This window comes from Lepisosteus platostomus, chromosome 20 (assembly GCF_059453375.1).
Source record: "Lepisosteus platostomus isolate fLepPlt1 chromosome 20, fLepPlt1.hap1, whole genome shotgun sequence".
NCBI lineage: Eukaryota > Metazoa > Chordata > Actinopteri > Semionotiformes > Lepisosteidae > Lepisosteus > Lepisosteus platostomus.
The window spans coordinates 3,656,976-3,679,729 of NC_142630.1; the positions used below are offsets into that span (position 1 = coordinate 3,656,976).

At 40.2% G+C, this 22,754-nt stretch overlaps 1 protein-coding gene across 6 annotated transcripts in view; it reads left to right on the forward strand.

Moving 5' to 3' along the window:
- LOC148644284 (DNA topoisomerase I, mitochondrial) overlaps positions 1 to 22,754 on the forward strand; it is a 69,593-nt gene that overhangs the window by 5,225 nt on the left and 41,614 nt on the right. For 5 of the 6 annotated variants that reach the window (XM_088614427.1, XM_088614423.1, XM_088614422.1 and 2 more), the window contains exons 2-10: positions 2,803 to 2,855; positions 3,903 to 4,036; positions 7,585 to 7,666; positions 8,027 to 8,079; positions 12,451 to 12,576; positions 13,157 to 13,250; positions 14,030 to 14,166; positions 15,285 to 15,400; positions 17,938 to 18,059. In XM_088614427.1, the coding sequence (XP_088470553.1) occupies positions 2,803 to 2,855; positions 3,903 to 4,036; positions 7,585 to 7,666; positions 8,027 to 8,079; positions 12,451 to 12,576; positions 13,157 to 13,250; positions 14,030 to 14,166; positions 15,285 to 15,400; positions 17,938 to 18,059 (917 nt within the window). The remainder of the gene's footprint in view (positions 1 to 2,802; positions 2,856 to 3,902; positions 4,037 to 7,584; positions 7,667 to 8,026; positions 8,080 to 12,450; positions 12,577 to 13,156; positions 13,251 to 14,029; positions 14,167 to 15,284; positions 15,401 to 17,937; positions 18,060 to 22,754) is intronic. The other variant, XM_088614424.1, reaches the window with a different exon arrangement.

The following is a 22,754-nucleotide window of genomic DNA, read 5'->3' on the forward strand; positions in this document are numbered from 1 at the left end:
CATACATTTTTCCATTCTAAGGGATGGTTTTGTGTATGATAATGCTCAGGACGTACCGTATATTTAACAATTACTTTATTGCCAAAACATACTTGGAGAGGGAAGAGCATTTGTGCAGGAGAGTGGGTGTTAATGTTTTCTGTGGCGTGTCTAAAGGTGCTATCTTTTCTAAACGTCCTTAAGAGGATGAAAAACTTCAACCCCAATGTGTAATGTTGTCTAGGAGCACATGTATTCATTGAAATGTTTAATTTGGGGCCAATTAGTTTTTTTTTCTGGAAAAAACTTTTGTTTTTCCTTTTTGAAACCAAAGCAGATAGTGTTAGAAGTTTTGAAGCAAGCAAAAAAAAAGGAACTGGTGTATTGCTGTGCAACATAACAGGTAGGAAAAACAAAACGGATTAAATTGAGAGAGTGAAGCAGAAGCCCAGCAGGCTTGAAAAGGGCTTTGTGGCCATTGAATAAATAAAGACTTGATAAGCCATGGAGTAGCAACACAAGATGTAAGCCTTTATATGTGAGGAGTTTCCATGCAGCAATTGCAAGGCTGTACTTAATCTTGGCTGCAGGAGTCCTAAAGTGGTTCAAAGCACTGTTATTTCATAGCTCAAATAGCTCAGTATTACCTCCAAAATACTAGGTGCTTGTAAAGTAAGTAGGCCTATTCAAAAACAAACTGCACCATGAAAGCCTTGTACCATGGTACACAAACTAATGAGACTAAAGGAAACCGACAGCACACACAGTCCAGATTTTAACCTCCTTAAACATGAAAATGCACTGCAGGTTCTCTTGTGCTGTCAGGTATGTGCTATGGGCACTTGTTCCCCTTGGTCTACTTGAACCTATACCACATTTCCTTGCTACAGAGGGTACCGATTTCATGCTACAATTGTTTACACAGGCTTAATGCAAAAAATACCTTTTCGTTTTACAAGCAGTTTATAGAAGGACAGCTTTAGTGTTGATATTTTGTCAGATATGAAAGAAAGGCTGATGGCTGGTAGCTAGAATGCAGGTCAGTGTGGTCCCAGCATCCCCGAGTCTTTTCTCTTCAACAGTGGGTAAAGCTCATGTTGATCTTGACTAATCTTAATCATGCCAATATTGGGTTCAGTGATGTGGCTCTACAGTGTCAGGGAGGCAGGGTCCTGAAATAGATCAAGTGTTCCTCCTGTTCTGTGGAGACACGAGGATGTACTTGTGGCTTTTATTCACCCGAGTGCTTAATTATTCCTGCTCTTACAGGAGCCTGTGTAGCTCTTTTTCTGAGTCAGTTTAGATGATGATGTACAAAAGCCTTTGAGAGCTTAATGGATGGGGGGCCACCAAGGACTCGTTTCGAAGAACGCTCATGCCCATCTGATGCAGTAATCTTGGGGAATGTCACACATTCTCATCCTTGTGTGTTGTTCGAGAAGGTGTCCATTCTACACCTTCTCCGTCCTGTATCGTCATCTAATGACTCTGTGAAGGGAGGTAAGCAAATCAATGAGGACGAACAAGTATCTTAAAGATTAAAATACATTTCTGTAGAAACTATCTATTCCAATAATCGCCAAATCTAGTTGTCTTTCTGATGAGAAAATGGTTTATAATTACCTTAGTTTTAGGTCATCCATCCATTATCCCTGCCTTTGATGCTGAATAGCTGTTCTGTTCAGAATTGATTTTTTTGTTTTAAATATGATAATTTTCAGTCACGTTCAGTTATGACAGCTGAGAAGATAGCTTGCTTGTCTCAAGGACAAGAGACTTCATATATAAATAGACTGCATTTGATTAGCATTTTAATAGGGACTGCTTGCTCTGAGGTTCATTCAGACATAATTGCTCATATTTTGGATTGGAAAAGTAAATGTCACAAATGTGCAAGTGTCCCTTTGTATCTAAATTGAGGGTCACATTTAACAATTCACTGGAATATCTAAAAAAAATGCTTTTTTCAGCATAAGCATGTATCAAAGAGATACATACAGTACTAGAAAATGCTCCAGTTTAGAATGGAGTACTGTAGGAAATACAAACAAAAAAATCTTTCCACACAAGTAAAACACACTACTGTGAATTTTTCTAAAAGGAGTATTTTTTTTGCATAAAATAAGCATATTGTTTTGGTCAGCTGAAAAGTTCAAAGTTTCCAGAGGCTGAATACATTTTCATTGTATTATAGCTCCCAGTACTGAGAAAATTTGAATCAACACCTGGCAGTGCACATTTTAAGATAAAAGCATTGATAATTTTTATTTTAATAGATATTGTAGATCGCATTTTCAGGTATACAGTAGCTATTGTGTTGAGTACAGGACCTTTATATCAATCTCTACAGTAAACAGAAACAACCAACTTAACCTTAGCTGGAAATTGGTTTTGAATCCATCTTTCATTTAATTTGTTTTAATATTTTTATTGTTTGTGTTTTGCTCCAGCAGCACTAAGCTATTGTGCCTGAAGTGTCTTTTGTAATTCTCATGACCAGAAGCAATTCAGGAGTGTTCGGAGGTCAAGTAGGCAGCAATCATCATTTAGTGGTGCGATTAAGCTCTTCTGAGAACCAGTTGAAAAACCATTTCAAATAAGTTTGTAACAAAAAAAAAATACCTTCAAAGTCATCTTTGACAAAATAGCTCCATAAAAAATGCCAATTTTGGTATATAAATAAGAGGTGTAGTACTGTATGACAGGGAAGCAAAATGATTCCTGCACTTTGCAAAAAAGCTTTTTCTTGTTGTATGTGTGTGTTGCAATGATAAGAGATATTGTTCTCGGGAGATAATCTACGTTTATGCATTTGTTCTTCAGGGTCACTTTATCTTGAACAACAAAGACACTCAGACAAGCCAGCTTTTCAAAAGGTAAGTCATCAATCAAGGTTGCTTCTGGGGCCACTTGGCATTTGTCTGCTGGGCAGAGACACAGCCACTTGTTATCTAATGACCCTCAAGGGCTAAAACAATCATCATTCAATCATAATGTGGAAAGAGGGGATTTCAATTGGTGGCACCTTTTTTTTTCCCCCTAGGACTTTGTTCGAAATTGTAACCACAGGATCAAGGATAGAACATCTGTTTTTAGGGTTGCCTGTACACAATTGGAAACAAAAAATTCCAATTTTGGTATATAAATAAGAGGTGTAGTATGACAGGGAAGCAAAATGACATGAATTCAAAGACCATGTTTTTTAGCTGTGAGGTTTCAAAATTCTAACACACTCTCAAAACATTGGCCCTCAAGGGAAACAGATAATTTAAATTTGTAATCTCCAGTTCTTCAGTCTTATCAATTCCAGTAGAAGGGCCCTTTTTGTATAAATATCTTTGGCAGTGCTTGCCAAACTATGGACTGTGGAGAGGTCACAGATGTGCTGCAATATTAGAAGAAATCATGTATAAAATGTCTGGATCAGAAGCTTTGTGTAGCTTGCAACCAAATATTTAAGTAATCACAGGGGAGCTGGAGCCTATCCTGCCAAGCAACGTGCACAAGGCAGGTATAGACTCTGGGTGGGACTCCAGCCCATCACAGGACACACAGACACAGGCACGCACACATTTACACCAGGGCCAGCTTTTCCCACAATATTTTAAAAATTGTTTGGTGAACCTAAAAATTTTAGGATGCTGAAAGTGGGCTGCCAGCTGAAAACATTTGGGAATCACTGCTCTAGGGGGTACAGAAACAGAGCCGTAAGGAATTGAAACTGGGAACTGTGAAACTGAGCTCTCCTGAGCATTCTGAAAATTTAGAGCAAGGTATTGTATACTGCCAAGATGACCTCCTTTCAGGCAGAGGGTGGAATTTGTCTTTTTGTCTAGTGTGTCTTTCAAGATTTATTTTCTTGTGGATTCCTTTGGGAAAAGTAGCCTTGTGTAACTGTGTTTCTGTCTCCCTCTGACTGTCAGCTTGATCGGATCGCAGCATTCAAGATGGGAGATAAGCAGAGTGGCAGCAAAGACAAAGAAGTCAAAGCTAAGGAATCCAAGGATAAGGGGTTCGGCAAAGAGGAATTCAGAGCTGGCGGTGATGCTTCAAAGAGGTGGATGTATTTGTTTTTAAAGCCTTCGCCCTGCCACGGGTTCCTTACTCAAATGAAAGAAAGCCAGTCTGGGTTTTGGGCATCATTGTTCAAGTGCAGTTCATGATTCCAAGGGAGCTGACTGCACACTGATGTGGATGTACTGGGACAACCAGTTACTTACTTTTGCACACCCCAAAATCTATTCATTTTGCGCTAGGTATTATTCTGTTTATCAAACACTTGGTACATGAAACGTCCGTTTGACTGTCGACAGAAAGTCGCTTATTCCTGGTAAGGGTTACTGCAAAATGGAGTACGTCCTGGATGCATAATGCATCAGCTAGGATTACGCCCTGGACTGCATGCCAGTCTGTGAATGAAATGTGTGTGTCTTCATCCCTAAAATACACTCAGTCACTAATTTCTAGGAATATTATTTGTGATCATTGCCTTCCTGGGAAATAAAATTCTCCCAGATGTTTGCAAAGCCACGACTTATTTGGGAAATTGAAGTCTGCCTCTGATTAAGGGCTCCATCCATTTTTTTTAACCAGTTCATCCGCTTCAGGGTCACTGGGGGGCCAGAGCCTATCCTGGCAAGGCAGGGTCCACCCAGGACAGGATGGTGGTCCAACTCAGGGCACACACATGCAGACACACCAGGGCCAGATCTCCTGGAAGCCAATTAACGTGCCAGGATGTCTTTGGACTGTGGGAGGGAACTGGGCCCTGGAGGTAACTCACAAGAACACAGGGTGAACACAAACTCCACGCAGACAGCACCCCAGGTCCACAACTGAATCCAGGGCCCCGGCATCTTCCAGGCAGTAAAACCACTACACCACCATGTCGCCCCAATTTAAAGCTCATCTTAAATAAAAACCGCAAGAAACACAGGTCCCCCAGTGTTAGGAACCAATATTGTAGCACTTGTGCTAATACATGATTCAGACACTTGTAAAGATGACCAGTATCTAGCTTTTAATAGATGCTAAGGATTTTTACCTCTCGTGGCTCTGTTACTTTTCTCTGAAATCAATTTTGTCTTCATTACTGAAACAGTGGGCTGTTGTTATAAACTTGCATGGAGCATTGGAATAGTTTATGCCTTGTTCACCCATGGCCATTATCATCTTTATGAACGTTCTGCCCAGTCCAAACTTCGGTTGCCTTAAAACATTTTTTTTACACCAGTGTCTGAGGTGTGATTCTGTAATTTAGCCCTGTTGAGTCTGTTCGATTCCTCTGTTGTCAGATGATGAGCCAGGCATTCTGTAGTGCTGAGAGTAACAGACCCAAGCTCTCAGAACCTGTGTTGATCCACAGAGTTGATTGGCCTGTGTTCTTTCTCACCTGAGTAGAGTGCTTCGCCTCTGAAAAGACTTTCTATGGGATCTTATGGTCTCCTCAGGGAGACACAGCTCTCCAGGTTAATGGTCATTGTGCTCGCTGTGAACCGATCTGGTTCTCTCTTGGAAAAACATAAATAGCTGCTTGTCATTCCCAGGCGGACTAAGTAAAAATACCTGCAACATTCAGAGATGTGACTGCCCTTTCTTTAATTTCCAACAGAAAGGTGTCTCCAGTGGCCTGTTTAATTTAGATGTTTTCTGTAAAGTCAGCAGCTATATTGGTAACTGTTATAATGCCTCTCATGGAGGAAAAGAAAACAAAAACAACATCAGAAAAGTTAAATCTAATAAGAATACAGAGTAAGACAGCATATGCTCATTATACAAAGTAGGCCACTTCATCTTCATAAGCATAAACTAATTTACATTGATCCGCTGCATTAAAAAAGTAATACAAACCATCCATCTTTCTTATTTCTAATTAACCACATAAAAAGGGATACAAATAACAGCTTTCTGACAATAACTGATGGCTTTGTAGGCGATTACAGTAAAGGAGTATATCGGGAAGAATGGTGATATTATAGGTTAGGCAAAAGATGAGATTGTAGACCTCAAAGCAGCCTTGACGTTGCAGTGAAATATTAAATGTGAAGCCCTGTCAAGACAAAAGAAATGTGCAGTGTAACACCAAGCACAAACGGAATAGACACTAACACTGCAGAATCCCTCGGCTCATGCATGTAGGGCATGACGCAGCTTCTCATGCAGCAGACTGGTATTTACACAGTGGTGCATGAACGCGCTGTGGAGCTGAAGGCAGTTATCGTACTGTATTTGCTTCCTGCTTGTGCTTTGGCATGTCTTTGTGACATCTAATTTCCTACATTGCGTCAGTTCTGTAGTTCGTATGTACAGTAGCGCGCACCACAGCACCCGTACACTAAATCATGTCATTGAACTAAACCCTGTACACAAGTGAAATAACACAATGGTGGGAGAAGAGTCAGAAGGATTTCCTGCTCCAGAACCAGTGTGTTGAGGTTTTAATTCCTGATGAGCTCTGAACGATGTAGCCATCGTTTGCTGGTGTAGAGCCTGTGAATAGGTTTCGCGGGTCTCTACTTATTGAGCATTTAAAGATAACCTATAAAATGTGTTGGAGTATAGCCTTTTGAGCTCAGGGTGACCGACTCCTTAAGTGCAGTTCCTCACATCCTTTAATAAAGCACAATCTTACTTAACCTGACGCTGCATAATCTCTCCTCTTACCTTTCAGTTCTGTGGTGGAGACATTTTTGTCCCCATTAAGAGATTAAGATAAGATCACTTTATTGGCCATATACAATTTCTTGTATTAGGAATTTCTTTTCGCGTACCCCAGCTTGCTCTCCATGAGACACGCAGACAGGGAGAGAAGCTGGGGGTCAGAGCACAGGGTCAGCCGTTTATACGGCACTCCTGGAGCAGTTGGTGTGAAGGGCCTTGCTCATCGGCTTCACGGAGTACAGTAGGATTCCTCTGCCGGCCGCGGGATTTGAACCGGCAACCTTCCAGGCACAGGGGCAGATCCTGAGCCGCAGAGCCACCGCTCCGCCCATTAGTGTTACTGAATGAGAGAAACTCTTCTGTGCATTAGCGCTCGAGGGAGATCATTGGTGTCCGAAACCCTGCGGACTTGACCACAGGTCCATCAGAGTGAAAATGTTTAAAATATTGTTTAATTTTTCTAATTAAAACGTTTTTAATTATCTTGTTAGAATTATATTGACAGTGGTGGCTTGAATATGCATTAAAAGCACATTACATTAATATTAAGCATTATGCACTTGTCACAGTTAAGCACTGAGGTACAGTACTTCCACTGCCCCTTGTACATCTGCTCTCTCCTGTTCACACCTCATGATTTCCAAATTAAGGCTGGCAACTGCTGTTTTTCTTTTTGTTGGCTGCTTCTATGGAAAGGAAACAATACTGAGTCGGTCTGCAGGACTGGCATAAAATTAAAGTACATTGGAATATTCCAATGTCCTGTGATGGACTGGCATCCCATCCAAGGTTTACCCTGCCTTGCAACTTTTGCATGCTGGGATAGGCTCCTGCTCCCCCCGACCCTGTAAGGATAAAACAGTTCCAGAAAGAATTGGTGGAATATTCTGTTTTTTTCTTGTAATGGTTATAGAACATATTATTTTATGTCCTTGTTTACTGTAGTAAAAAGGTCCAGAGGAATTCCACATGGGGTAATACTGAAGGGGCTGAAAAAGAAGGAAAAGGGATCTCCAGGAAAAAGAAGGTATGTTATCCTTGCCTTAGTTTGTCTTCTCACGTGAAGTTCACATTTATAGTTGGCTGCATACTATGAGACTAGGCAGTGAGATCAGTGCTCTCTGACTGTATGCCCTCCACAGCAGTTTCCAACAGGAACACGAGAATGTCATCTGCATTACTCTCTTCACCTGGTTTAGGGCACGACCCATTCAGCAAACCCCAGGAACAGTGATATTCCTTAGCTTGGTTTTTAATAGAAAATTGATCTTTGCCTGTCTGTTGTCTGGCTGCTGACTGATTTCAGCAACCACGTACTGTGATTGAAAACTGCATGGTTACACCACCGCCTGTGATCAGCTCTGATGTTTTTCTTCTCTCATGTCAGGAAAAGCTCATAAAAAGAGAGAACACCGATGCAGATTTGGAAGATTTTGTAAGGTAGGCTTTTTACATGTGTAAAATTTCAGTTCTTTATTTAAATAGTTCATGGCTTCTCTCCCCCTATTTTTCAGTTGCCATGTTTCCCATTCTAAAAGTGTAGAAATAAATAATTTTTTGCTTAACATAAAATACACTGATAAAACCTTCTTACATTGTGGACAATTTTATTCAGCATCTTACAAAAAAGATGTTGCTGCACTTTGGAGCAGAGAGAGATAAATAACCGGACAAATTCCCTGGGCTAGAACTCTGTCTTGTGCCAACAGGCTTCAAGAATACAAAGTTTAACAAGCGGGCATCTATGGTAAAACGACAACTAGAAGAGACGTGGAGAAAACTCAGGGAATCTAACTAAAACTGAGAGCAGGATGCACTTTTTATAAACATTGTGTTGCATAAAAGCTGCCCGTCCATGTTGCTGAAGCTTCTTTCAAGATGCAGCTTGATGAGATCCTCATTTAGCTCCTAGCAACCAAACAAGCTAGACAGGCCACATGGCCTCCTCTGTTTTGTAACCATTCTAATTCTCTTTCTTTCACAGGTCCTTCCCAAATTTCTAGTTCCATTTCAGGTTTTATCTTTCTATGCATTTTGCGTGTAGGGAAAGTTCAGAGACCTGCTAGGTTTTCCATAAAGGGTCTATAAATACAAGCTTTTTTCAGTTCCTTCGTTTCTTTCTGTATCGAGATATTTCTATTTCTTACAAAAGGTGAATGAACAGACACCTGGGAATTCAATTTAAAACTTGTCCTTGGCCTTTGGTGTTTATCTCCCAGGGAGCCTACTTGGGGGAGCTGTAAATCAAAACTAATCCGAAAGGATTTTTTATAGATATGCAACAGCAGAAAATAATAAGCATCCAGCTTTTATATAAAATGAAAAGCTGTTAGCATGCAGCTCTTTTATAAGTGTTTTATGACCTCATGTTTGGATTCTATCTACATCCCTGCTGAATTGACAAGGCTGAATTTCAGTTTATTCTGTCACCCCCTCTGTGCACATCTACAGCACCTCCCTGCCTTTGCATTTTCTCTTTAGGGGTGGTTTTAATTTTATTCTCTCACCATGCAAGCTTGCAGTGTCACTGTAGGGTTCGGCACATTTCCTGAGTTTCAGGACTCCCAGCAGAGGCTGGACAAAGATTTTTCAGCTGGAGTATCTTTCTCCCACCAAAGACTTTGTGCTGTGTTTTGGCAAAACTACTTGCGAGAGGTGGTGAGATCTGAGATTTTTTTTATGGTCAGTAAATTCAAAAAGGAACCATATCTAAAACGCACAACTTTTATGGGAAAAACACTTACAGTACCTGGAGATCACAAGATAAAAACATAAAATATCTGTTAAACCTATTTAGATTTTTTTAAGGTGTCATACTTTATATATTGGCTAGAGCAATGCCCCGTTGTGCATGCAAGTAGTTATAGCAAGAGCATGATGTTGCCTCTTGCACTTTTCAAAACCTTCCCTGAGCATTTTTGTGAAAATTTCATTGTGCAAAGTGAACTTAGACAGTGGTTGCTAAGCTTCTGTGCATCACCATGATGAGACTGAATGTCAAAAGTGTGCTATACTCTTGATTTAATATTGATTTTGCACTCTTAATTGGACACAGAATAACTACCTGTGTTTTCAAACCATTTGGACTCGGTGCCACTGCACTGCTTGTAGCCTCACCCACAGGGCCCAGTTGACACAACCACAGCAACAACATGGTCGAAGGTGGTACTGGCCAACTTGTAAAGCTTAACCCAGCAGGCTATAGAATGAGTGTATTTTATTTCCACTTACAATTTAATTACTATTTTAATATCCACTGGGCTCTGGGTGAATTTCTTTTCAGTCTGCACAGATTTTGTTGCGTTTTTAATAAACTCTTCCTTTCAAAATACTCTGTAATGTAGCTGAAGAGTTAGCACGTATTGTCAGGCAGTGGGAATTCCATCTTTTTAAAACTGGGGGCATTTAGAAGCTGGTGCACTTGCCTTGCACTCTCTTGATTCAGCCCATTGCTTTCTGTCTGTGTTCGAAGAAATGGGTGGTTGATCCAGCAAGATCACACTGAAGAAGCAGAAGGAGATAAAGAAGATGAAACCATAAAATGGCTGAGAAAATGCAGTTTACAGTTAGCCTATTCTTTTCTCAGTTTATAGCGTGTGGTTGCCTGTTACTCCACAGCCAATGTTATGTATTGATTCTGCAGTCAAGTGGCAGCATTTCTGTGCTTTGGTCTCAATCAATCAATCAATCAATTAGACACCCATCGACAGCCATCAAAATACACGTCTGGGTCTGTCCATCAAACTGAATGTCTGGGAGGGTTCAGACAGTCAAAGCCAGTTACACTAAAACAGCTTCATCTGGCGACTGAGATTCTGATTGCAGTCTTTAGAGTTTTTTGTGTATGTGTGTGTTGACATTGTTGAATAGCACTGATGATTGCAGAAATAACTTCACAATTGCATGTTAGCATGATGGAGGTGATTGCAAAACAGTTTGAAATCGCGTCGCCTAATTAGGAGACGAATGGAACTCACCTTCAGGTGAAAGACAGCCATATGTTGTTTATTGCAAAACTCACGAAGCAACATCTAGTTCGTTTCAGTCAGTGTTTAGAAATGAGGCTTTAACTTTTGCCATTTTGCTTTTGCAACTTTTTCTAGTGACAGAAGACAGGGTATAGCATTCAAATAACCATCCAACTACTCAGCAGAAATAGCAGTAGGTGCAAAATTAGAATTAGCAAAATTAGAATTCACATGTATTTACCACACTGTTATCATGAAAATTAGAAGAACAGTTTTCTTGTGTGTGTGAGGGGGGTAGTATGTGGTTCCAGAATGTGAAATTTTTCATCCTGAATTCGGCAGTAAAAAGGGGTATTGAAATGTAAGGCAACTAGAGTGAGATCTTACAAGAGTAGCATTTTTAGATGTTTAAATTGATTCACACTCCAAACGTTTTCTGTTTTTGTGCAACTATGGCCAAAGTTTCTGAAAGATGAAATTGTATGCCATTTTGAGCCATTTCCATTTTATCGTCAATAAACCAGTTGGAATCATTGCTAAGGATCCAGTATAAAACCCTGCAGTGAAGAAAACTGCTAACCTGTATTCCTGAGCCGATATGAAATTGGACTCTTTACAAAAAAGACGGGCTCATCATTGCTTTCCTTTAATTGTGTATGAAGAGCTTTGAAAGAAACACTCGCTATCATGACTGAAGAAAAGTGTGCACTGGTAACTACTGTACTATGATGAGTTCAATTTTAAGAAGTTACTTGAAGAATGCAAATTCAACAAAAAGGTGGGCTGAACCTTTAATTTTTAAAATGGTTACAGTGATGTCTTCAGCTTGTTACAATAGGAGTGTACTACTGTTGTTTGTGGATAACACCCCATGCCTCTCTGCTTTTAAGTTCACAAACTGTAAATTCTTTCACCCCCTCCCCTGTCGAATAGCAGCTTTGTTACTATCTATACATCTTTTATTCAAACCATGAAACTTTCAGTTTCTCACTAAATGGGCTTTACTTTTGGTTGCAACACATTTCAACAACTGCGAAAATCTCTGTCAATCGGATGTTTTGCCAAATTGCGAGTTCACTTTGCACACTGAAGTAAAGGCTTTTGCCCAAAGGTGAATGAGCTCCCTCTTGTGGTAGATGACATCGCAGCACTTTTGTGTGTCAAGAAAACTTTCCAGTTTGAGAACCTTACAACAGATGAAGAGGTCACAGACTGGTCACTGCCTGCTGCAAAACTCCTAAAGGATTTCTTGTGACTACTGATGACAACAGGGGGGATATCAGTGGTGCTTCTGAACACCCATGAAGCTTCATTTCTATCCCTGATGCCAAGAAGATGATTACAGACATGAAAACATTGCCATTCAAAAGGGTCACAATCGACTTTTAAAGATGTTCAATGATGCAGAATGCAGAAGAATTAGTAAACATGCTCCTGCCATCGCAGGGGCAGAGAAGAATAATTGACTTTTACAAATAAATACAGGCTACACTAAACTGGAACTTTGGATTTCTGAAATTGGATATTCAGGTAATTGTAAAATTGCTTGTTTGGTCTTCAGTCTCCAAAATAAGCATGTATACATTATAAGCATGCTAAATTTGCTAACCTAAAGGCAACTGTATTAATAAGATACACAGAACAGCACTGCATTATATACTGCATTTAATGTTCAATTAAAAGACATTTGAATTAAACATGAGACATTAGTAGCCTTTCTGTACAGTATAAAAGTGCCCTGTTTGAAGTAAACTTGTGAACCGAAAACTTTCACTAATTCCCATGAGTGGTTGCCCTGGGTTTCAGTGAATCTAATTTCTCCATTTATTTATTTTTTCTGGAGCTGCAGGGCTGGTCAAATTCAAGTAAAGGCAGAGCCAGAGGAGGAAGACTTCTGCATAAACAAGAAGGACAAAGTGAAGAAGAGGCTCAGAGAACAGGAAGAACCAGGGGGATCTCTGTTGGAATCGTAAGCGATTGGCACAATGTCACTTTGAACCCTTGGCTGGACAGATCTCAAATATAACATTAGAAGCGCATAGTTTTGGGGTATGTTTCGCATAGAGACGACTTCCATTAACACAAAAGTGTGGTCCATTTCATAATTTGCAAACCCTTGTATAGACGCAGATGTCAGGTGCTGTATATTTAGACATCTAAGCCATACCAAAGTGAACTGAAGTGGAACACACTACACTGCATTGGGAGTCATTTGCCTCTGTCCTCTATGATGAAAAAGTTATTCAGTGGTTATGTGAGCAGTGCTGGAGTAGTTGCAGCTGTAGCAATGACAAAAAAAATAGAAGTTTTAAATTATTTTATGATGTGATTGTGACATCACAAATTATGCCTTGTGATGTCACCTTTGGGCAACTGCACTGAATTGGCCGGGCATAAGTCTCTGAAGTTTTGAACAAGCCCAACAGTTCATGGTAGCAGGTCCTGCTGTGCACATTACATTATTTCTTTTCTAAACCAATCTATTTATTTTTCTTTTAATCTTGTGTGTAATCTTTAATCTTGTGTGTTTAATCTAATTTGTTTCTAAGAGCAAAGAAGAAAAAGAAAGTGAAGATGGAGGTTGAGGAGGCAGAGCAAGAGCCAGAAAAACAGAGGAAGAAAAAGAAGGAAAGCAAAGTGAAGGTAGAGGAGAGCTTGAGGCAGCTTCATGAAAGCCAGAGAAAGCGGGCTAGTGACTGGGCTGTGCGGACGTTAGACACGGGGCATTCTAGTAACACAGTTTTCAAAGCAGTTAGTGAATGAACAGTACTGTTAGAGAAGTGTTGAGGGTGTACAGTTTGTTTTTCATCTGTAGGATATTCATGAGCAGAATATCTAGCATACTAGCCTTTGGTCAGCAAACTGTGTTCCAAACCTGCACAAAAATGTCAAATGGTTCTTGTGTTCCTGGGTTGCCTGACTTTTGCATCATCGATCGCAGGTTGATCCTTGCCAGCGAACACCGGGCAACATTAGCTATGTTCTTCCTGTGACTTTTTCCAAAGTATACAGGAGTCATAAAAGACCATTATAAGGCTCCAATGCTGTCTTTATTTTGTTTAAGGGTAGGAAGGATAGAGCAGGCGCCTCAGGTATTGTAATTGTTACCTTCACAGACTTGGATACCGTTGTTCTTTAAATAACAGGCTTTTATTATTGGGCGCCTTGAGTGCACAGGGGCAGATAACAGTATTAAAGCCCACAAAGAGAATAAAAAGAAGTCTTAAGTTTGATTTCAGGCTACTGTGCTCTTGAGCTCCACAACTCGAGGTGACGAAGGTTGCGTGATGCTCACAGGCTGCGCGTCGTAACGCAAAACATCGCGCTGGTGCTGACCTGAAGGTCAGGTTTCGGGGGAGGTCATTGGACACTAACACTCCCTCTCTCTGTGCGCTCGTGTGTCGTTTCCTTCCTTTCCGAAGGCGAAGAAGGAGCAGGAGGGGCGGCCGGTGTCTGCTAGGGAAGGCGGCAAGCACAAGAAAAGCAAGGAGGAGGTTCAGGCAGCGAAGGCTCTGAAGATCAAGAAGAAGGAGGAGGAGGAGCTGCAACGGTGGAGGTGGTAGGCATCCAGAGACTCCTGCGTGCTTCTGGGCTGTTGAAATGAAACCTGTGACCCGGGAGAACTGGCTGAGCTTGTCGTCCTCCTTAAACCCACTTTTCTATTTAATGAGAGAAACTGAGGTCACGCTTTTTTGTGACATATCTTTTGAGTATCTAAATTACAACATTTGGTTTTTATTTTTCCTTTCTTTAGTGTGGTAAGCCTTGTGAAACATTAGGGATTTGCTTCTGGGTAGGTTATTTTATTTCCAGGAGAGTCAGTTTTTTTTTTTTTTTTCAAACATTTGAAGCTTTTGCTGTAGCAGATTTAGGATGCTGTTGTGATTCCCGAAGATTCCCGCCTCAGACTGGCAGGCCTTCATGTTTACCAGGTGTATCCCAGAGGGATAATTCTGAGTAGGCATCCGAACTGTTCTTGTATTTGCCCTGTAAGGCCCCTCATTTTCAGATTAGATCTGTTCTTAAAGCATTTTCAGCAGATTGGCTGAGCTTGGCCAACTGGGTTACGCAGGTGTTGGTTGAAACTGTCCTTGTCCAGTGGTTGGATTCTGACGGTCACTTTAAAGAGAAAATAGTGAGCTTTAGAAACACCTAAATGACTTAGTGTGGTGTGTTTCTGCTGGTGATTTAAATTTCAAGGATTTGATGGCATATAACCAGTGCAGGGCCCAGTTTCTAGAGCTGTGGAGTAAACCTCATTGCTTTGGCACGGGGGGAAGCTGTCCTTAGTGACATTAGATGGACAAGAATGTAATGTAATGACCTTCTACATGGGAGTAAAATCTTGTTGGTACATAAATAATTTCAAATGCATTTCTTATACTGTTGTAGGAACAAAAGTGGTGCTTTTCAGGAATACTGCATGCACTTTAGGGGGTTCAGGCACAGGCGAGAATGAATGGCACCCAGTAACTCCAAATTTTCTTGTTTCCTACGTTCTTCTGATATTGATTTCTAAAATAAATCTGTACATGGCTTTGTCATTGGATCCAGCAGTATAATAAAAGGCTCCTTGGACCCCAGTCCTGCCTTGGCTCTCAGCACCACAGACTTTGTACACCCTGGCGTTATGGGATGAGCAGCCCGCATTTTTGTTCCTCTTAATGTTTCCTTCAGGTGGGAAGAGGAAAAGTATGAAGACGGCATCAAGTGGAAGTTTCTGGAGCACAGAGGGCCCTGGTTTCCCGCTGAGTACCAGAGACTTCCTGATAACGTGAAGTTTTATTATGACGGTAAGTCATTAGCCCTCTGGAGCAGTGAAGTGTACTTAACAGTGTGAAGAATGGGGTCCTACTGAGCTAATGAAGATTTCTGTCTGCTGTGATGTCAAGGCCACAATGCATTCGAGAACTAGCTGTTCAGAAAGCCTCTCGGTCCCATCTGGATAATGATTTTTGGGACGGGTAATGACATTATTTTTTCCCCTTGCTTTCCTGTCTTTTTTTTTATGTACAGTTGTGTTTTCTCAACTGTGTGCCATTTTCAAGCCTGTGAAAGCCATTTTTATGTTTCTTGTGGGTAAAAAAATCATAGTCACTGTAAAAACAATAGAATATGTGCATAGGTTTATACAGATTGATTGTCCAAAAGTATAAAAGTATAATGGAGCAGCATGCCGTCCATAGACGAGCAAATGACAACACTACATACAAATGACGTTCTCACAACATAGAGCAGAAGCTGCACAGTCTTTATGTTAAACAAATGCAGATTCATCTTTCCAAAGGGCTACAATAAGCGAAAATCTAACTTTGCTTTATTGACAAGTGCAATCTTGTTCATAATGTGTAAAAAATAATATAAGTGGCATGGAGTGTGAGCTTTCCTGTAAAAACAATCAGCTAGCCCTGCTAAAAATATTGAGGTAAATAACACAAGTGAATCGTTTTGTTTTGTACACCAAAGAGCTTTGGATAGCATGTTGCGGAGAATTACAGAAAGGTCAATTATAGTTTTATTACTTTTTTAACTTAAGTTTCTTTGTGGCTTATTAGACTTTCATGCAAAAAAAATCTATTTGCATGTCGATAATGTTTTATAAAAGGAGAGTGCAAAATATATCTTCTAAAGGATATTAAAAAGCATTCAGATTTTGTTTACTGTGGAGGGATAAAGCTACACCTGATGGTAATGTGCAATTATACATTCACAGAGTAAATCCTGTGGTAAAACACTGGAGACCTTTGAGGCATGAGTGTCTCTCACTCTTTGCTGTCTGCATTGGTGTTTGTGTGCATTTAAAAAAAAAAAGGATTGCTGTCGGCTTCTCATTCACACATTTGTGCCATAGCAATCTCTGTGAAGAAATTTATGATCCAACAGCCGTGTTAAGCAAATCCCTGCACACTGTCACCTGTTAACCTTTGATCCTGGAAGGTGTTATTTTAATTTGAAGTACCTCTTTCCTGGCTTGCTTGATGTCCAGCCTCCCTTTTTGCCTATTGGCAGCTTTTCAAGTACACCTACTCCATTAAGAAAGAAAAATTGTTGATATATACTCCACAGCTGCACTGGAGGATGCACCTGTAGTAACCATGGTGATGACAGAAGCGAGGGTATGTCACAGCCTGGCTTTTTACTGTGACAGAAAACTAAGTGAAGTGCTTTTAAAAATTTAGAACACACTGGGGCAAAAAGAAAATTGGCTCTGGAGAAGCTCCTTGACTGGGTTATTAAATAATTTAAACTCGCCCTGAATCTTTAGTAGTGAAAAGGTTAAAGGAATTTTGCACAGAATCTGGTACATCATGGGGCACTTACACTACCACCCTCCGGATCTCGGCACTTGCACTGTCTCTCTCGGCAGTAGAATACGGTGCCCTTGTCTGGACTTGATGATCAAATCATCACGGAGTATCCACCATGTGCTTCATCACTGGTACCCTACTCTCCACCCTGATCTCCTGGCTCACTATCCTACCAAACACAATCACAGACTCACAATCACCCACAAAACACTCAAAAAGGTCCAAAATCCCCCTCACCTCGTGCCACTACATGAGGAAATATTTAATCCACCAAAGACATGTCTGCCTTCAAGAAAACCAGCCTGCAAACCCCACCCCCCAGCTGGGAATGGGAATCACTGAACTTAACAAACAGTGCCCTACCCAGCAACCCCGTCCCAGGAAGAGAGTGCTCCACTCTGAACCGGTCCAGGACGGGTCAGCATCCATGTCTAGTCAGACTCTATAGTTGGGGGATCAGCTATTTGTTCCTGTGGGTTGGAACAAACTGTGAAACTCATCCTAAAGGACTCTCCTTCTTACAGACTCAGTGGAGGACTACACACCCTCAACACAGCCAGACCACAAGCAATCTCGCTTCGCTCAGGTTTATTTGCATTTGCTAAATAAAGAGAATCTGGCTCTTTGGAAGGCATGGATTTTGGTAGAGAAGTTGTTGTTGCCATCTGTTTTGGGTCCTGTCTTCATTTTGTTTGTGAGGGAGGACATTTTAAGGCGCTGTAGATTTAGTCAGTAGTCTTGTGTCTCTGCCTGTTTTAGTCAGCTGATTTCTTCTTGAATCCCATATTTTAAAAATGTAGCTTCCACATCCTTTTAATAATCTTCAGCATACTGTACATGCCAACAATAGCTCAAAAGTGGACTACGTTTGAAACCTTTCAGGAGAACAAACTCAAAGCACAGGTTTGCCTTTTGCCCCACTGGTGAGACGCTGGAGCCGAGTCACCTAGAGTACTTTGTAATTTCACTCATTATACAGTATGTACAGTATATGATATTAATAGCAACCTTTCCACCCTCAGGAAAGCTGGTGACCCTGAGTTCAGCTGCTGAGGAAGTAGCCGTCTTCTTTGCACAAATGCTTGACCACGAATATACGACGAAGGAGGTTTTTCGGAACAATTTCTTCAGTGATTGGAGGAAGGTGAGTTGGTTGGTTGGGGGGGGACATGTTGTGCATTTTGCCAAACTTTTCACACACTTTTAAAACTCCTGCCTCCCCCCCAATCCTCTAGCACCTCAACACTTTATATCACCTGCTGCATGAAAAGGAAGACTTGTCCTCTATGCGAACAGCTGTCTCGGGTTGCACATTTGCTAAAAAGCCGTTAGTCTTCCTTGTTGTTTTTCAAACCTAATTACCACATTTATTGCTTCCAAGTTATTTCAGAGGCACATATAAAGCTTTGCCCTGCCTTTGGAGAGTGAAGCATATGTTGGGACATAAGACATGAAGAAGTGATATGAAAACATAAGAGGATTTGGTGTTGTCTTTGGTAAACTCTGTTCATCCAGGGATTTAAAATATAACACAAAGGCTTTTGCTGCAAGATTTTTAATTAGGCTCCTAATTAATGTAAACCTGTAGTGTTCTGAATGATTGTTTTATACTTCCAACTTACAGAAGCATATAGTGGTGGGAAGGAGTTTTAAAATTCTCTTCCCACTTTTGAAATGACTCAAATTCAGAGACTGGGCAGCTAGGCACTAGGCAGGAACACTGGGACTGATGAAATACTGTATGCTAGACATCGTATCATCCAGGGCAGTACTGTGACCCCGTATTCGAAAACTTGTTTGCGTTCTTGTGACCCGCCGTATTGATTGGATTGAAATTTGACAGCTTTCATTATCCAAGTAGCAGTTATCAGGTTTGCACCCTAAAGGCTAAAATGCTGTAAAAAAATGTTTTATTTTTGCAATGGCTCATAATCCTTTCTGAGAATTTTGTTCCATCCCACAAACTGATTCTTATCAAAAAGCCAATTAACACCTAACATGATAAGCATCGTGTTCTAAGCATTATGCAAGATAGCCACATGACTGAAGTGGGTTATCGGCTGATTAACGAAACACAGGGTCTTAAAAAAATAAATAAACTGCTCTTGTTAAAGAAAGGTTAGCTCCAGAGTTGGTAGGTTTCAGTCTAGTGCTAATATAGTTCATGTATGTTCAGGCATGAGGCACAATAGCCACCTGATTCTACGAATTGCACTGTTATAAAGGGAGTTTTGGGACACTCGCATGACATCACTCGATATTTACGGTCTAAATAAGGTAAACTTGGCAATAGCACCCTCTGCTTATTCAGAGCTTTGTACCATTAAATACTTTGCCATGTACAAAATACACCGTAGGTAAACAAAATTTCGTCAGCCGAAATGAAGTAGTCAGTTAACAGAATAATAGCTTTGTGTCAACACTTCATACCCTGAATACATGTGAATTTAGACTAGATTAATGAAGTGGTTTGTTTTTACATGAAATATTATGAAATTTAAAACTGTACTTCCACTTGTATATGTTCTTCTTTGTGGCTACGTGAACATGAAAGGACCTTTGGTTTATACCCTTCAGCCTGGTCTGATGCAGACTTACAAGAAGGATGCGTAAAGAGCTCATTGTGGGTGCTTGTGAGCACCCCTGTTAAACACTAATTAGAAATGGGACACCCTAAGCCATTGGAGGCCCTCAAAGGAAAGTACATATGAAGGCCATGAGACCACAAGAGTGGATACTGGGACGTGGCCTGAGTATCTTCTCATTTTACTTGCAGTGTTAAAAAGCCTTCAAAACTGCTTGTGGATGCCTAGTTATTTTTGCTTATATGCAAAGCTGAGCTGTGTACGTGACAGAATGTCTTATGTTTTCAGTTTAACTTAATGTTCAAGGATCTAGTCTCCCCTTCACAAATTAAAAATAACTGCATACCAGTGTCTTATTTTTCTTTTTTTCCCCATTTCTCCACCAATGAATGTGGTAGCTAGCATGGAGCACAGGGCATGTTTCTGGAGCTGCTTTCTAAGTTCAGATTTTTTCTGCGCCATGTGCCTTTGGCTGTTCGTGTAGATGGGAAATAATTTCTTGCTGCTTAGCACTGAATACTCTCAAAAATATAATTTGTGTAAGGCATTGATATGCTAATCCAGACAACTCACTCCCTGCAGATGAACAAATCCAATTAAAAATATTTTATTATGAAACCAACCCTTTTCCTGCCTTATGCTCAGTCTGGTAGCAATCTGCTGCCATTGTTGTAGCTGAAATCCTTTCTCTCCTTAACTGCAGTTAATCTGTACCGGTGTTGCACAAAATGAGATCATGCAGTTCAAGATGGTAAGTTAACAACCCAAATGGGTTTCAGAAATAGTCTGCAATCTCACTTTCTCCTTTAATGGTGGAAAACCTTATAGGGTGAAAAAAATAAGTTGGCTGATCCAGTTTGAATTAATAATCGGGGAAAAAAGACGGAAAAGGGAGCGGACATAAAAATAAACTAGAAATGTTCTGCTCGTTTGAAAAATTGCATTGTGATCTGTTATCACAGTACTGCTGTGCATTGTTTGTAATTCCTGTTTGATTAATGGATTGGACTGTGTTATCATAACTAATTATGTCTGTGTCTGTTGCGTATTTGGAGCACAGAGCTGCTAATGAGGACATTTTTAACAAATGTGTGAAGTACTTACCAGTCTAACATCTGCGTTCATTAATGTTATTCTTTGTGAAATTCATCTAATAAGAGTAGAATCGCTCTAATTACCGAAATATGTAAAAATTAACTTTTTTTCTGTGAGAATTCAAATCCATAAAACAATCAGAGGGCACGGTGGAGGTGGTGAGCATTCATGTTCGAAAGCCTTGTTATCATGCCTGCTTCTTTCTGCAGTGAATTAAACATTTCAGAGCATAGTTATTTACTTTGTTAAGATTGCGTGGGTACCTGTTGCACATCGTTTGAGTAATTCATCTGATTGAACCGGGAATCGGTTATGCTTGTAAGCTGAGTAAATGATAATGAAACCTATGTGGGTCACCATTAGTAATAGTTCTGCTGTCTTCTCTTAGTCTTAATTTCTAAGGGTAAGTAAACCTGTAACGCACAAACTTGAACGAGGATAAAATGCATCACTAGAACTCAGTCCATATTGTATCAAGCATTTATACCACAGTTACCATTACCTCAGGAATGCAAAAAATGTTCAGTGTGTTGTTCCAACATTTTAACCAGTCTCAAACAGAATGACCTGAAGAATGACAGATTACAGTGTTTGCCTTGCCTTTCCATTTTTAGGAAAGAGTAAGTCTTTGTTGCCGTCAAATACCTCTTCCACTCGAAGGTGTTCTCTCCCCTCAGCTCTGCAGTGGACACCCTGCCCTCCTCATTAGCTGAATAAATGATGCAGCAAGACTGCCTTTCCAAAGACACTGTGATGCACATTAATGTTTTGATAAAATGTAGGACCGAGGAGGTGGTTGTTTAGTAAAGTGGTATACAGTTTGGACTTCATGTGAATCAGGACAGACCTGTCATGAAGATCGATGTCTGTGAATATATTTGTCCTCTTAAAGATGCTTGAAAAGGTGGATGATTCCTGCGCATGCTATACAGTACAGTATATCATCACACTCATGATTTCTTATGATACAAAAATGTTCAGACATCTCACACACTGACTATCGATTGTAATGTACTGGAATGGGTTTTTGAATTTTTTTTATTTTCTCAAACTGATATCACCAGCTCTTTGCAACACAATTCACAATTTCATTAGGTGTAATAATCTAATATTAATCTTATTACAGACATGATACCTGGTTATCACATTCCTCTGTTTCATTGTAATTTGTGGGAGTTTTTGTGTCTTGGCAGGTTTTTTTTTGTGTGTAGTTTTGTGTACCCTTTTTTTATTTTCACAGATATCCAAGTTATCTTTCTTTAGCTTTGCTGTACTAAGCTGTCTTGGCCTTGTCAACTAAAAGATTGTGTTGGTTAGTACTGAAGGCCTTGAGCCTAAAAGGTGTGTCTGAGCTTGAACCTTACCTCAGTTGGGTCTATATAAAACTCACAGGCCGACATAAATCTGCCTGCAGCAAACATAAATACAGGGAAAAGGTTGAAAAGACAAAATGTTATCTTGAGTTTGCACAAGAATTTAATCAAAATTGCTACTGTTGAATTGATAGGTCTTTCTGGTGGTGGAGCGGATTGGGGGAATTGTGAAGCCAGCAGTTACAGTGAAATAGGGTAGATGCATTTTAAATGTTGTGGGATTTAAATAAAAAATGTAAACAGGTTTTTGTTTTGTGGCTACGTAGTGTTTTGTTTACTGCTGTTGCTTTTCAAACAGCTGCTCCTGAATACCAATGGTGGTATCCTTTCTCACAGTCTTTGAGGAAATTGATGTAAGATTTATATATTGGATAAAAGTTACACAGGATATTTTTTCTATATCTGTAAGATCTGAGTCTGTTTTGTAAATGGAAGAAAATAGCTAAAGCTGTCAGTTCCATTAAAGGTGAACATCTACGGTAGTGGTGGATCATGCTGTTTACCGGGGTGCATGAGAAACGAATTGCCTATTTTTCTGGTACAGAACAGTTTGTTGGCACATTTGACAGTTTGATTTTTAATGTTGTTGTATCACGCTGACACTTTCTCCCTTTAAAGCAGACTGATTATTAACTTACAAGGATGAGGCAATGATTTGTTTGACACTGAACAAGAAATCCAGACATCATTTGAATGGTATTAAATTCAGAATTGATAACGTAGCTAAGCCTCTCTTGCTTGAGCATGGAAACAGGGTGCTGCAACCTGCACACTTGCCACCGATTG